A 13546-nucleotide genomic window follows, 5' to 3' on the forward strand; every position below is an offset into this window, starting at 1 on the left:
TATCAAAATACAGAGAGATTATTTGTCCCTTCCTTTCAAGATTCCATTTTCAGGGGACCTCTGCTAAGAATCTTCTTACCCATGGTTTGTAGTAGTTTCTCAACACTGCTGAACTCCATTGCATTATCTCTTCACTTCTTACTCCTTTGCTTCTCTTTTGCTCCTTACCTCTTTCTGCCCAGTTAATTTGATAAATGTCTAGTATCACCTTTAAAACTTAAGGTGATACATGTCTGATTTATCTTTGAAACTCTTCAAAAAGCTGAGCCCAAGTGCAGAGCAGAGAGTAGCTGCTCAGTACATTTTCTAAGTGAATGTCAGCATTTTTAAGGCGGGAGGAAGACAATATATATGACCTTTAAAAAAAAAAAAAAACCCTTTGATGGAAAGATGCTCATTCTTAGTGTTTGTTCTCCAGTGCTTGAGAACTCTAGTCTTACTTTTTTGTTTTTTAGTGTAAAATTAAAAATAATTACCAGTATGTGGGACATTCAATTTTATACTTGTAGCAGCCCACTCAAGTTATAGAAGTAGAGTATAAATATACTAGCTTTGGGAGCAACAAAAAACTTAAAGCCTTTTTTGGTCTTATAGTCTATAAGTTGCTTCCCAGGACTTTGTGGAATCTACTCATAATGCCTTCAGGGGATCTTAAGAATGCATCTGATTTTGTGGTTTTCAAGCATTTTTTTTAAAGCAGTGGAACCATTTCCTTGATAAAAGAATATATGGGGCCGGCCCGGTGGCACACTGGATAGTGCGCCGCTTGGGAAGCGCAGCGGTGTTCCCGCCCGAGGGTTCGGATCCCACATACAGACCGGTTCCCGCTCACTGGCTGAGCGAGGCGCGGGAGTAGCACCGAGGGTTGCGATCCCGTTGCCGGTCTCCGGTCCGGTACGGGGGCAACACTGAGGGTTGCGATCCGTTGCCGGACATGGAAAAAGACAAAAAGAAAAAAAAAAAAAAAAAAAGATTATTTGAATGTCCCCTCCTAAAAATGGTAAGGGTAAAAATGAAACTTGTTTTGTTGAATTGGAGGCCTCTTTGGCCTTTGTTTTCTTGCCCTTCTCTGACTGAGAGGACTTCGAGAGCTCTGTGGAGTATAGTTTGCAAACCTTCGTATGCTCCAGTAGAGAGTTTAAGTCCATTTTACAAACTACTATATTTCATTGAATCCAAATAACTATTGATTTTAAAATATATCCTGGTATCAGAGATGTTAAGTGACTAACAGAAACTGAATATATTATGTATAAAACAACTATGAATACATTAAAAAAATAGAGTGCCATAATAACCATGACTGACTCTTTTCCAGGTTTTTCTGCTGCTCTCAACTTGCTAGCTCATTGTGTAAAGTGTAGTGGTAAGAGTGTGGACTGTAGGACTAGGTTCCCCGGGCACAGATTTGGACAGGTTAGGTGTAACTTTCTGCCTCATCATTCTGTTTTAACAACAGAGGTGGTTTTTTATTTATTTTTGTTTTGGGTGGGGTGATCTCTTCTATAGATGGTCTTCTGTAGAATCTACTCTATTTTTATAACTCTTATGTTGTTTCAGCTCATTTCTCTTCCTCAAAAGGAATTTTTGATATATTCAATAATTTATGAAGTGGGTCCCATTCCTCCCATTTTAGATTGGTTGCATTCTCTCAGAGTTTCTCAAAAGGCATGCTGTTGGCATGTTAAGTGGACAGTTCTTTGTTATGTGGAGCATATTACAAGATCCCCCACTGACTGCCTGTAGCTTCATCTGTTAATCTTGACAGCCAGCACTGTCTCCTGCCACACTGATTTCTACCTCTCTTAGTTGAGGATCAGTAAGTATCTCATTCTTGGCAGATTTATTTTCATGCTCCAGCATTTTATCTTTTTTTTTCTCACTTTAATACTTCTTCCCACTCCACCCCACTAAAGGAATTAGCTTGTTAGATAAAATTTACTTCTTAGCTTTTATCTAAGTAGCAAATACTAGCAAATAGGAATAAGCGCTAGCAAATTCTAGTACTTACTATATGCTGTATGTCAGGCATTTGTATTGGGCTTTTTGTATATAAATTACTTTATGAAGGAAATATTAGCTGCATTTTATGTATGAGGATACTGAAGATCAGAAAAAATTTGTGATTTACCTAAAGTCTAATAAAAGTTATAAATTAGCTGTAAACTGTAGTTATAAATTAACAAAAGTAATTTTATAATTTTTGTCATTAATTTGGCCCTCTCTACTGTAGGGGGTTCATAAGGAAACTTTGGCTTTTGGGTATTGATGATACTTGTTGTGGTTAAGTAAGGGTGGGGTATATGGTCCCCATGCCCTCTTTTCACTCCTAGAGTGAGTGGGATTTGAGAATGGCAGGGATACTCTTAGGTAGTTGGGTAAATATCAGTGTTACCCAAGGAGTTCCTGCCTGCTAGGAGATACACTGTAGTCTAGGACATTAGGATCTGGGCAAGGAATAAGTAGAATGAGTAATTGTCCCCATTTTAGTCTCAGTACCAACAGTAACATGCTTCCCCTCCTTCTATCAGAGTACCCTCTTCCAAAGTTCCACAGGAGAGATTTACCCCTGTGTCACAATAGTTTCCTCTAAACACAGGGACCTAGTTGTGAAGTAAGCTAAGGTCAAGTGATACTCTGGTTATCTTGTACTAATGAGGTTTCCCTCACTTGAAGTAGTTCTTCTTGTTAAATACCTCACATGGGTATCTAGGGACATTTTACATGTTGATTAAATACTTATACATCATTCATTTGGTTTCTCAGAGGTTAGAAATGAACCTTCCCTTAATAAGCTCCCAGACCACAATATCTCCCACATATTAGGAAATGTACTGGGTGCTCCACGTAAGCCACAGTGATTGTTTATTTTCTAAAATCTTTGTGAGTTCTTTTTCCAGTTTCTGCATTTTAACATGTTCTCCCTAGCCAGGTAATGTGGGACTTTTCCTTCCTTCCTTATTCCTCTCCTGTATTTTTTTTTTTTCCTTTTTGTCTTTTTTCGTGACCGGCAACGGATCGCAACCCTCAGTGTTGCACCCGTACTGGACCGGGACCGGCAATGGGATCGCAACCCTCGGTGTTGCTCCTGCAACTCGCTCAGCCAGTGAGCGGCCGGTCTGTATGTGGGATCCGAACCCTCGGCGGGAGCGCTGCCGCGCTTCCCAAGCAGCGCACTGTAGCAGTGCGCCACCAGGCCGGCCCCCTTCCTCTCCTGTATTTTAACTGATCAAATTATAAAAGAAGTTCTGGTTTCATACAGACTTTTTCTTACTAGAATCCATGGTGTCTTCTACTTAGATGCTGTTCTGCCTTGCATTTCTCCCAGTTCTCTAGCCCTTTTGGCTATTAATCCCACCTTTAGAACATCGTTCTTTTATGTTGAACTCAAAAAGGCTGCTTCATTTGCTTCTGGATGATCCTCCATAAGATGCTTATTGTTTCAGTTCTGATCTCTAGAATTCTCCAATATCAGAAATGTCAGTAGCCCTTCAAAACAAAATTTCATTTTTGATGAGAGAAATGCTAGCCTAGGCTGATTGTGACTTGTATGAGAAATGTTTTAGAAGGGACATTTCAAAATATAAGTGAGATCTGAAATCCTAAAATATTTTTATATTATGAGGTGATAGGCTTTTTCATCTTTGGGGAAGGAAGCCCACCGTCAGTTGCACTGCCACCAGGTGGTGGTGATTGGTGGTCTGTCCAGGTAGTTCTGTGTGAGTCAAGGCAATGTGAAATGGCTGTACTGTTCAGATGAAACTCTAAAATGCAAGTATGTGGGTCCTCAACCTATGTGGACCATAGAAAATCAAGAAAGCAGATGAAACAGTGATCCTTCTGTAAAGCACAGTAATTAGCAAGATATTTGCATGTCCAGGTATGAAGCATCAAATGTTTTAACTGCTTTATCAATCAGGTGTGAATAATGTTAAAGTATGCTATTAGCGCTAACACGGTTTGCTTTATAATTAGTTTTATTATTCCTCAACAGAATACACACACACACACACACGCACACATACATACACAGAAAGTTTGGGAGAAAGGCAAAAATAACATTTGAAAGCAGCACCTTTTTTTCTTAAATGGTAGCCAGAGTCCTATTAATAGAAACTTCCTTGTCCGGAATGCTAGATTCCAAGGATTCTGAATTTGAGAGTGATAGTTCCTATACATTTTTTTAACCAAGTATAATTCTTTCTTAGGGCTGCCAGTTAGCTCAGTTGTTTAGAGCATGGTGCTGATAACACCAAGGTCCAGGGTTTGATCCCTATACCAGCCAGCTGCAAAAAAAAAAAGAAAGAAAGAAAAAAAATACACACACACACACAAAACAAACAGAAAAACCAGGGACCATTTTAAAGATTAAATACTTAGGCATAATTTGCTTTTAAAAAAAAAAATTCTTTACTTTTTTTGTGTGTATGCATTAGTAAGGGCTATGGCTTAGGCGGGATCTAGTTAAAAAGTGTTTTAGCTACTTAGAGAATATAGCCCCGTCAATGAAATGTTTGCAGGTTGAACTTAATGCATTTCCTTGATTCTTATGTGATAGTACTTTTAATATACATCATTGGTTTAATAATTACTTTTCTTGAAGGGGGGAAGGGTAGAGCCACTGCCATATTAAATGAACACGTTGATTATGTGATGCATCCTGATTTCAGAAATATTAAAAAGGAAAAAAGACTTAAAATTGAGATATGTACATGTCCCCTTAACAAAAAATATATCTGCATATATGCTGAAACTGTTGCAGGTTAGAAATTCTTAAGGTTTTACTGAATTGTTGCGTGATGGGAATTTTTAGTAAGTGCCTGTGTGTATACTTGCTCCTGGATTAGACTAGAGCATTTCTCTTATAAGTAAGGAAGCAGGCATAATTGCCTTCCATTCAAATAATCAGTGTGTGCTATAAAACTAATGTGTGATTATTTTTTAACAAAATGATGATTGGTGTCTAAAACAATATATAGCTTTTAAGCTTTATCTAGTATCTTAGTCTTTTTTTTTTTTTTTTGTCTTTTGTCTTTTTTCCGTGTCCGGCAACGGATCGCAACCCTCAGTGTTGCCCCCGTACCGGACCGGGGACCGGCAACAGGATCGCAACCCTCGGTGTTGCTCCCGCGCCTCGCTCAGCCAGTGAGCGGGAACCGGTCTGTATGTGGGATCCGAACCCTCGGGCGGGAGCGCCGCCGCGCTTCCCAAGCGGCGCACTATCCAGTGCGCCACCGGGCCGGCCCCTCTAGTATCTTAGTCTTTGATGTAGTATATATTCTTTAATTACTGCTCAGAATGTAGCCATAGCTTTATTATTAGAAACCTCCCATTAGCCTTCTAGTTAAAGGTGGGGGTCTTTGAAGAGGATAATCTCCTACTGAAAAGCAAATTGCGTTCTGTTCCTGTAATGATGGTTTGATGCCAGCCACATAATGCTCTAATGGGTTTTCCTTTGGAATGGCAAAGATCTATTTTCAGCTAGAAATTCGTTCATTCTATAATCTTTATAATTGTTTTTCAAGATAATCTTTAACTTGAAAAAAGTACCTTTCTTTAGTTCTCTTTATTTTTTTTCTTTTTATCTTTAAAGAGCTTATGCTTTCCCTTCTTTGCAAAGGGAATGTCAGTTTTGGACATTTGGCCCCAGAAGGGAATGCTGTGAGCCTGCTAGCCTCTGGATTTTGCTTTGTAGTGATCAGTGTCCTTCTAGTTTTCCTCTTATGAATTCTAAGAGCTTTGTATTTTGTTTTGACACAGTCTCGAAAGCAATTGAATTTAAGGCTTTGGCTCAGTAACCACTTTTTTCTTTATGTTTTTGGTTTCTCTTTTATATGTGGAATTCATAAGTGATTAAGAAAGTAGATCTTAATTTCTGACCTAACACTTATTTGAGTACTTTAAAAGATGTTTAACAATATATTTTATTTAACTCAGTATAGCTAAAATATTATCATTTCAATGTGTGGCTCTGGCTGTATATCAAGTACTTAGTGGCCACATGGGGCTAATATCCTGCCCTGCTTATTGGATACTGCGGCTGTATGAATGCTGATATGTTGTACTAATTTTTTTTTCTGTGTGGAATTTTATAGAATTGGTGTTACTCTTTTTCTAAAGAATTGACAGTGAGACCATCTGGGCCTGGAGATTTTTAGGTTTTCAATTACTAATTCAATTTATTTTCATTATTTTAGGTCTATTCAGGTAACCCATTTCATCTTGGGTGATTTTAGGTAATTTCATGGAATTGGTTCTTTTCACCAGAGTTGTCGAATTTATGCGCATAGAGTTGTTTGTAGTATACTCTTATTGTCTTTTTAACGTCTTCTGTCTTGTGGTGATCCCTTCCTTCATTCTTGATATTTTGTGTCTCCTGTATTTTATTCTTTCTCTTGATAGATTTCTTAATTTTATTGGTCTTTTCAAAGAACCAGCTTTTGGTTTTGTTGATTTTTCTCTATTCTGTCTTCAATTTTATGGATTTCTGCTCTTAATTTTATTACTTCCTTCCTTCTGCTTGATTTGGGCTATTTTGTTTGTTTTTTTTTTTTAGTTTCTTAGGGTGGAAGTTGAGGTCATTGATTTGAGACTTTTCTTTTATAATATAGGTGTTTAATACTATGAATTTCTCTCTAAGCATTGCTTTTAGATACATCGCACAACTTTTGAAATATTGTATTTTCCTTTTCATTCAGCTCAAGATATTTTCTAATTTCCCTTAAGACTTGCTGTTTGACCCATGGGTCATATAGAAATGTGTTAATTTCCAAATGTTTGGTCATTTAATGTTTTCTAGTTTAATTCCTTTGTGGTCAGAGAACATTCTTTGTATGATTTCAGTTCTTTTAAACCTGTTAAGGTGTTTATGACGCAGGAGATATTGGCTATCTTGGTGCGTATTCCATGTACACTTCAAAAGTCATGTGTATTTTGCTGTTATTGGGTGGAGTGTTCTATAAATGTCAGTTCGATCCAGTTGGTTGATGATGTTTAATTCCTGTATATCCTTGTTAATTTTTTTTGTGTGTACTAATTCTATTACTGAGAAAAGAGTGTTGAAGTATCAAACTACAGTTGTGAATTTGTTTGTTTCTCCTTTCAGTTGTTGGTTTTTAGTTCATGTATTTTGAAGCTCTGTTGTTGTCAGGTGGATACACATTAGGATTGTTATGTCTTCTAGTTGAATGAACCATTTATTATTGTGTAATGTCCCTGTTTTTCCCTGGTAATTTTCTTTGCTCTGAAGTCTGCTTTGTCTGATACTAGTAATAGCCACTCCAGAGCCTAACCTGCTGAGGTTTTATCAGAGTCTAACTTACTTGGGGGAAGGGAAACATGCAACTTCAGCCAGCCTAGCCTTCCATGTGGGGGATAGGAAATACACAGTTCCAGCCCTTTCTTGCTGTCTATCTCATGTAAGAGAGGAGGTGGGTGGAGATTGAGACTTAATCATAGGATGTAGAATGCTTCCCCTTTCCCCACATTTTACCATTACATTACTAAGGGTTTTTTTTTTTTTAATTGCAGTTCCTTTTAGCTGGTACTCATGTCTGCCTTTCAGCCGGGCATACTAACAGGCAAAAAACACAGTTTGAAGAGACTGAACAGCATCAGAACAAGAGTCAGTTTTGGCAGGAATGGTAAAATTATTAGACCAGCAATTTAAAAATACTGAATAGTATGCTAAGGGCTTCAGTGGGAAAAGTAGACGACATGTAAGACCAGATGGATAATATAAGCAGAGAGATGGAAATTCTAAGAAAGAATTTTTAAAAAGCTAGAGATAAAAAACACTAACAGAAATGAAGAATGCCTTTGATGGGCTCATGAGTAGACTGGACACAGCTGAGAAAAGAATCTCTGAGCATGAGCATATATCAGTAGAAACTCCAAAACTAAAAAGTGGAGAGAAAAGACTGAATAAAAATAGAACAGAATATCTCAGAGCTCTGGGACAACTACAAAAGGTGTATCATATATGTATAATGGGAATACCAGAGGAGAAGAAAGAGAGAAAGGAACAGAAGCAATATTTGAAGCAATAATTGCTGAGAATTTCCCCAAATTAATGTTAGACACCAAACCACAGTTTTAGGAAGCTTAGAGAACACCAAGCAGGATAAAGCCCCAAAAAACGATACCTAAAATATCATATTCAAAGTGCAGAAAGTCAAAGATAAAGAAAAGTCTTGAAAGAAAATGAAGAAAAAAACAGCTTATCTGTAGAAGAGCAAAAATAACAGTTACATCTGAATTTTCCTCAGGAACCATGCAATACAGAAGAGAGTGGAATGAAACATTTAACGGGTTGAGAGGGAAAAACATAACCAACCTAGAATTCTGTACCCTGTGAAATTATTTTTCAAGAGTGGTTAAAATCTTTCTCAGACAAATAAAAATTGAAGGAATTTGTTGCCAGTAAACCTGTCTTGGAAAAACCTTAAAAGAAGTTTTGTAAAAGAAAGAAAGAGGGCTGGCTCGTTAGCACAGTTAGAGTATAGCCTTATAACACCAAGGTCACAGGTTTGGATCCCCATACCAGCCAGCTGACCAAAGGAAAAAATGAAATGAGGAACATTGGAGAATTAATAAGTGAAGGTAAAATTAAAAATTTTATATTTCTTATTTGTAATTGCTCTAATAGACAATAGTTCAAAATAGCAATGACAGATGTATTTGATTTTATATGCTTATGTGTATGTATATGCTTATGTATAAATGAAATGAGTGATAGCAATGATGCATGAGATGAGAGGAAGGAATTAGGAATATTTTGCTATTATAAGGCACTTGTATGATCTGTGGACTGGTGTGTTAGTTGAAAGTGGGCCTGGATGAGTTGTAAGTATATACTGCAAACTCTAGAATGATCACTAAAAAAGTTTTTAAAAAAGTATAATTGATATGCTAAGAAAGGAGAGAAAATAGAATCATATAAAATGCTCTATTAAAACTACAAAAGGCAGGAAAAGAGTGGAAGACAAAAATAGGAACAAAGAACAATGGCAACAAATAGAAAACAGTAACAAATATGATAGATATCAATCCAGCTATGTCAATAATCACTTTAAACATCAGTGATGTAAATACAGCAATTAAAAGACAAATTATCACAGTGGATCAAAAATAAAGACCAAAAATCAATTATGATGTCTATAAGAAACCCATTTTAAATATAAAGGCACATATAGGATCAAAGTAAAGGGTTGGAGAAAGATATACCATGCTAACACTAATCAAAAGAAGGCAGGAGTTAAAAGAATTGAAAGCAGTGTCTCAAGATATTTGTACATCCATGTTCATAGCAGCATTATTCACGATAGCTAAAATGTGGATGAAACCCAAGTGTCCATTGATAGTTGAATGGATAAGTAAAATATGGTGTATACAATGGAATGTTATTCAGCCTTTAAAAGGAAATTCTTTAATATACTACAATATGGATGAGCCTTGAGGAATTATGCTAAGTGAAATAAGCCACTCACAGAAAGACAAATGCTCTGTGATTTCTCTTATATGAGATACTTAGAGTAGTCAAAATAATAGAAACACAAAGTGGGACTGTGATTGCCAGGGTCTAGGGAGAGAGGAGAATGGGAAGTTAATGTTTAATGTATAGGGTTTCAGTTTTACCTTTACAAGATGAGAAGAGTTATGGAGATGGTTGGTGGAGATGGTTGCACAACATTGTGAATGTATTTAATAGCACTGAACTGTATGTACATTTAAAAATGGTTGAGATGGTAAATTTTGTGTTAACATGTTCATTACTACCATAAACATTTTGAAGACAAAACAGCAGGAGTAGCTACATTAAATTCAGACAGAGCAAACTTCAGAGCAAGGATGGTTATCAGGGATATAGAGGGACATTACATAGTGATAAAGGGAGTCAGTAATCCAAGAACACATAACAATCTTTAATGTGTATATGCCTAAAAACAGGATGTCAAAATACATGAGACAGAAACTGACAACTGCAAGGAGAAACAGATGAATCCACTATTACAGTTGGAAACTTCATCTGCCCTCTGTGAAATGGACAGATCCAGCAGGCAGAAAATCAGTATGGACATAGTTGAATTCAACATCATCATCAGTCAATTGATGTCTTTAGACTACTTCATCCAACAACAGCAGAACACACATTCTCCTCAAATTTTATGGAACATAAACCAGTATATACCACATTCTGAGCCATAAATCACACCTTAACAAATTTATAAAAATAGAAATCGTACAGTGTGTACTTTCAGACCACAGTGGAATTAAACTAGAAATCAATGAGAAGATACCTGAAATAATCCCCCAAATACCTAGAGATCAAACAACACCAGATCAAAGAAGAAATCTCAAGAGAAATTTAAAAATACATTGAACTAAATAAAAATGAAAATACTGCTTATCAAAATTTGTGGAGTACAAAAAAAGCAGTGCCTAGAGGGAAATTTATTGCATCGAATGCATGTGTTAGGAAAGAAGAAAAACCCAACATCAATAATCTAAGCTTCTACCTTAGGAAATTAGAAATAGAAGAGTAAATTAAATACAAAATAAACAGGAGAAAAAAAATTAGAGCAGAAATCAGTGATATTGAAAACAGAAAATCAATGAAGGAAAATCAAAATCAAAAGCTGGATTAAAAAAATCAATAAAAATGATGTTTCTAGCCAGGTTAAGGAACATAAAGGAGAAGACACAAATTACTAAAGTCAGAAATGAAAGAGGGGACATCATAATAGATCCCATGAACATTAAAAGGGTAATAAAGGAATATTATGAGCAACTCTTTGGTCATAAATTTGATAACCTAGATGTAATGGACCAATTATTTGGAATACACAATCTGCCAAAGCTTGCTCAAGAAGAAATAGACAACTTGAATAGGCCTCTATCTATTAAAGAAACTGAATTAATAATTAATAACCTAAAACAGAAAGCACCAGGCCCAGATGGGTTCACTGGTGAATTCTACGAAACATTTAAGGAAGAGATTGTACTGGTTCTTTCCAATCTCTTCCAGAAGAGAGAAGCAAATGGAATACTTCCTAAATCATTCTATGAGGCCAGCATTACTCTTGTACCCAAACCAGACAATTACAAGAAAACTATAAATCACTATCTCTTCTGAACATAGATCCATACATCTTCAACAAAATATAAGCAAATTGAATCAAAGAATGTATAAAAAAGAAATTGAACACAGTGATTATTAAAGATATGCAAGGCTCATTCAACATTCAAAAATCAATTAACCTGTCACATTAACAATCTAAAAAGAAAACCCACATGATTATATCAATGAATGTAGAAAAGGCATTTAAATCCAACACCCACACATTATAAAAATTCAACAGACTAGAAGTAGAGGGGGACTTCCTCAACTTGATAAAGAATATCTATAAAATAATCTGTAGTTAGCATGATACTTAATGGTGAGAAACTAGATGCTTTCTCCCTAAGATCAGGAACAAAGCATGGATGTGTTCCCGCTCCCTACTGCTTTTCAACATTGTCCTGGAAGTTCTAGCCAATGCAATAAAACAAGAAAAGGAAATAAAAGATATACAAATTAGGAAGGAAGAAATAAAACTGTCTTTATTTGCATATGTCATGATCATCTATGTAGAAAATCTGAGAGAATCAACCAAAAAAAACCCCTGGAACTAATTAGCAGTTATAGCAAGGTTGGAGGATACAAGGTTAATATATGGAAGCCCGTTGTTTTCCTATATGCTAACGAACTACTGGAATTTGAAATTAAAAACATTTCTATTTACATTAGCATCCCCCAAAATGAAATACTTGTATATAGATCTAACAAAGTGTGTAAAAAAAAAAAAAAATCTATGAGGAAAACCACAAAACTCTGAAAAAAGGAATCAAAGAACTAGAGAGATATTCTGTGTTCATGGATAGGAAGACAATATTATTAGTCTGTCAATTCTTTCTAACTTGGTCTATAGATACAACAAAATCCCAATCAAAATCCCAGCAAGGTATTTTATAGATATCAGCAAATTGATTCTAAAGTTTATATGGAAAGGCAAAATACCCAGAAATAGCCAACATAATGAATAATAAAGAAGAAACAAGTCAGAGTATTGACACTGCCTGACTTCAAGACTTATAAAGTGGCAGTACTTAAGACAGTGTAATATTGGCAAAAGAATAGGCAAATAGATCAGTGGAAAAGAATAGAGAGCCAGAAACAGGCCTACAGGAATATAGTTGACTGATCTTTGATAAAGGAGCAAAGGAAATACACTAGAGAAAGGATTGTCTTTTCAACAGATGATGCTGGAACAGCTGGACGTCTGCATACAAAAAAAAATGAACCTAGACAGAGCTCATACACTCTTCACAAAAAATTTCTTCTCTGCAAAAGACACTTAAGAGAATGAGAATACATGCCACAGACTAGGAGAAAATATTTGCAAAGGTCACATCTGATAAAGAATTGTTATCCAAAATAAACAAAAAACTCTTAACACTCAACAATAAGAAGATGAACAATCCAGTTAAAAAATGGGCCAAAGATATAAACAGACATCTCACCAAAGAAGACATACAGGTGGCAAATAAGCATATGAAAATACATTCACCAGCATGTGTCATCAGGAAATTACCAATAAGAACAATGATATCACCTGGAGCAATAGCAGCCACCCAGCGGCCTGGGTCTCATTACAGGCCGGCCCTTATCGTGGCGTGCATCACATTATTTCATTTCAAAGAATCCGCAGAGAAACCCATCCCAGCCGACAACAGAAAGTGAAAACACAGCTGACTCCCATTAGGGCCCTCTCACAGGCTCCGTGTGAGAGCCCTTGGCAGATGCGGCACTGGTGGGGGCTGTGGCCAAGAAGAAGCCGCCGGGAGCGGCCGCCACTCGGCGCCCAGCCTCGCAGCCGCTGCCCTCAGCACCAGGCCAGGCTGCACAGCCCCGCCACCAGGACTCGGGGTCCAGCGACTGCGGTATCTGCCGGAGAGGGGGCTGTCGCCTCCCTGGCCCCAGGCGCCGCTGGAACTGCGAGCCAAAGAGACACTGAGTAGGCTGTGGCACGAACAGGAGCCAGGAGCGCCAGGGGCGGTGAGAGGTGGCCGGGGCAGCTCTGGCTGCGGAGGCTGCCGTGGGAGCTCAACGCGGGAGCACAACGCGGGAGCTGAGACTCACCAGAGGGAGCGGTGTGAACGCCCCACCATCTTCCCGGTATTCAATTTTGGTCTTGCCTAACACTAGTGTCCAACTGAGTAGTCACTGAGGTAGCCATACCAAATTGGCAACCCCAACAAAATCTTAGTCAGGCAATAGTGTCAAACCTGTGGACTGTGAAACCCCCTGCCACAATGAATAAACATCAAAGAAAAGACACCAGAAACATGAAAAATCAAGAAAGTACACCACCCAAAGATAATAAATCTCAAGCTCTAGATCCTATAGAACAAGAAGCCCTTGAAATGACTGACAAGGAATTTCGAGTGATAATTCTAAGGAAACTGAATGAGATACAAGAAAACTCAGCTAGACATCATGATGAAA

The 13546-nt window shown here is 37.3% G+C and overlaps 1 protein-coding gene across 1 annotated transcript in view; it reads left to right on the forward strand.

Moving 5' to 3' along the window:
- Positions 1-13240, forward strand: part of LOC103605616 — a 76071-nt gene extending 62831 nt beyond the window's left edge. The window contains exons 4-5 of the mRNA XM_008590236.1: positions 7565-7643; positions 12817-13240. Of these exons, the coding sequence (XP_008588458.1) occupies positions 7565-7643; positions 12817-13240 (503 nt within the window). The remainder of the gene's footprint in view (positions 1-7564; positions 7644-12816) is intronic.
- Positions 13241-13546: the final 306 nt, after the last annotated feature.

Source organism: Galeopterus variegatus, unplaced genomic scaffold (genome assembly GCF_000696425.1).
Source record: "Galeopterus variegatus unplaced genomic scaffold, G_variegatus-3.0.2 Scaffold5938, whole genome shotgun sequence".
Classification (NCBI taxonomy): domain Eukaryota; kingdom Metazoa; phylum Chordata; class Mammalia; order Dermoptera; family Cynocephalidae; genus Galeopterus; species Galeopterus variegatus.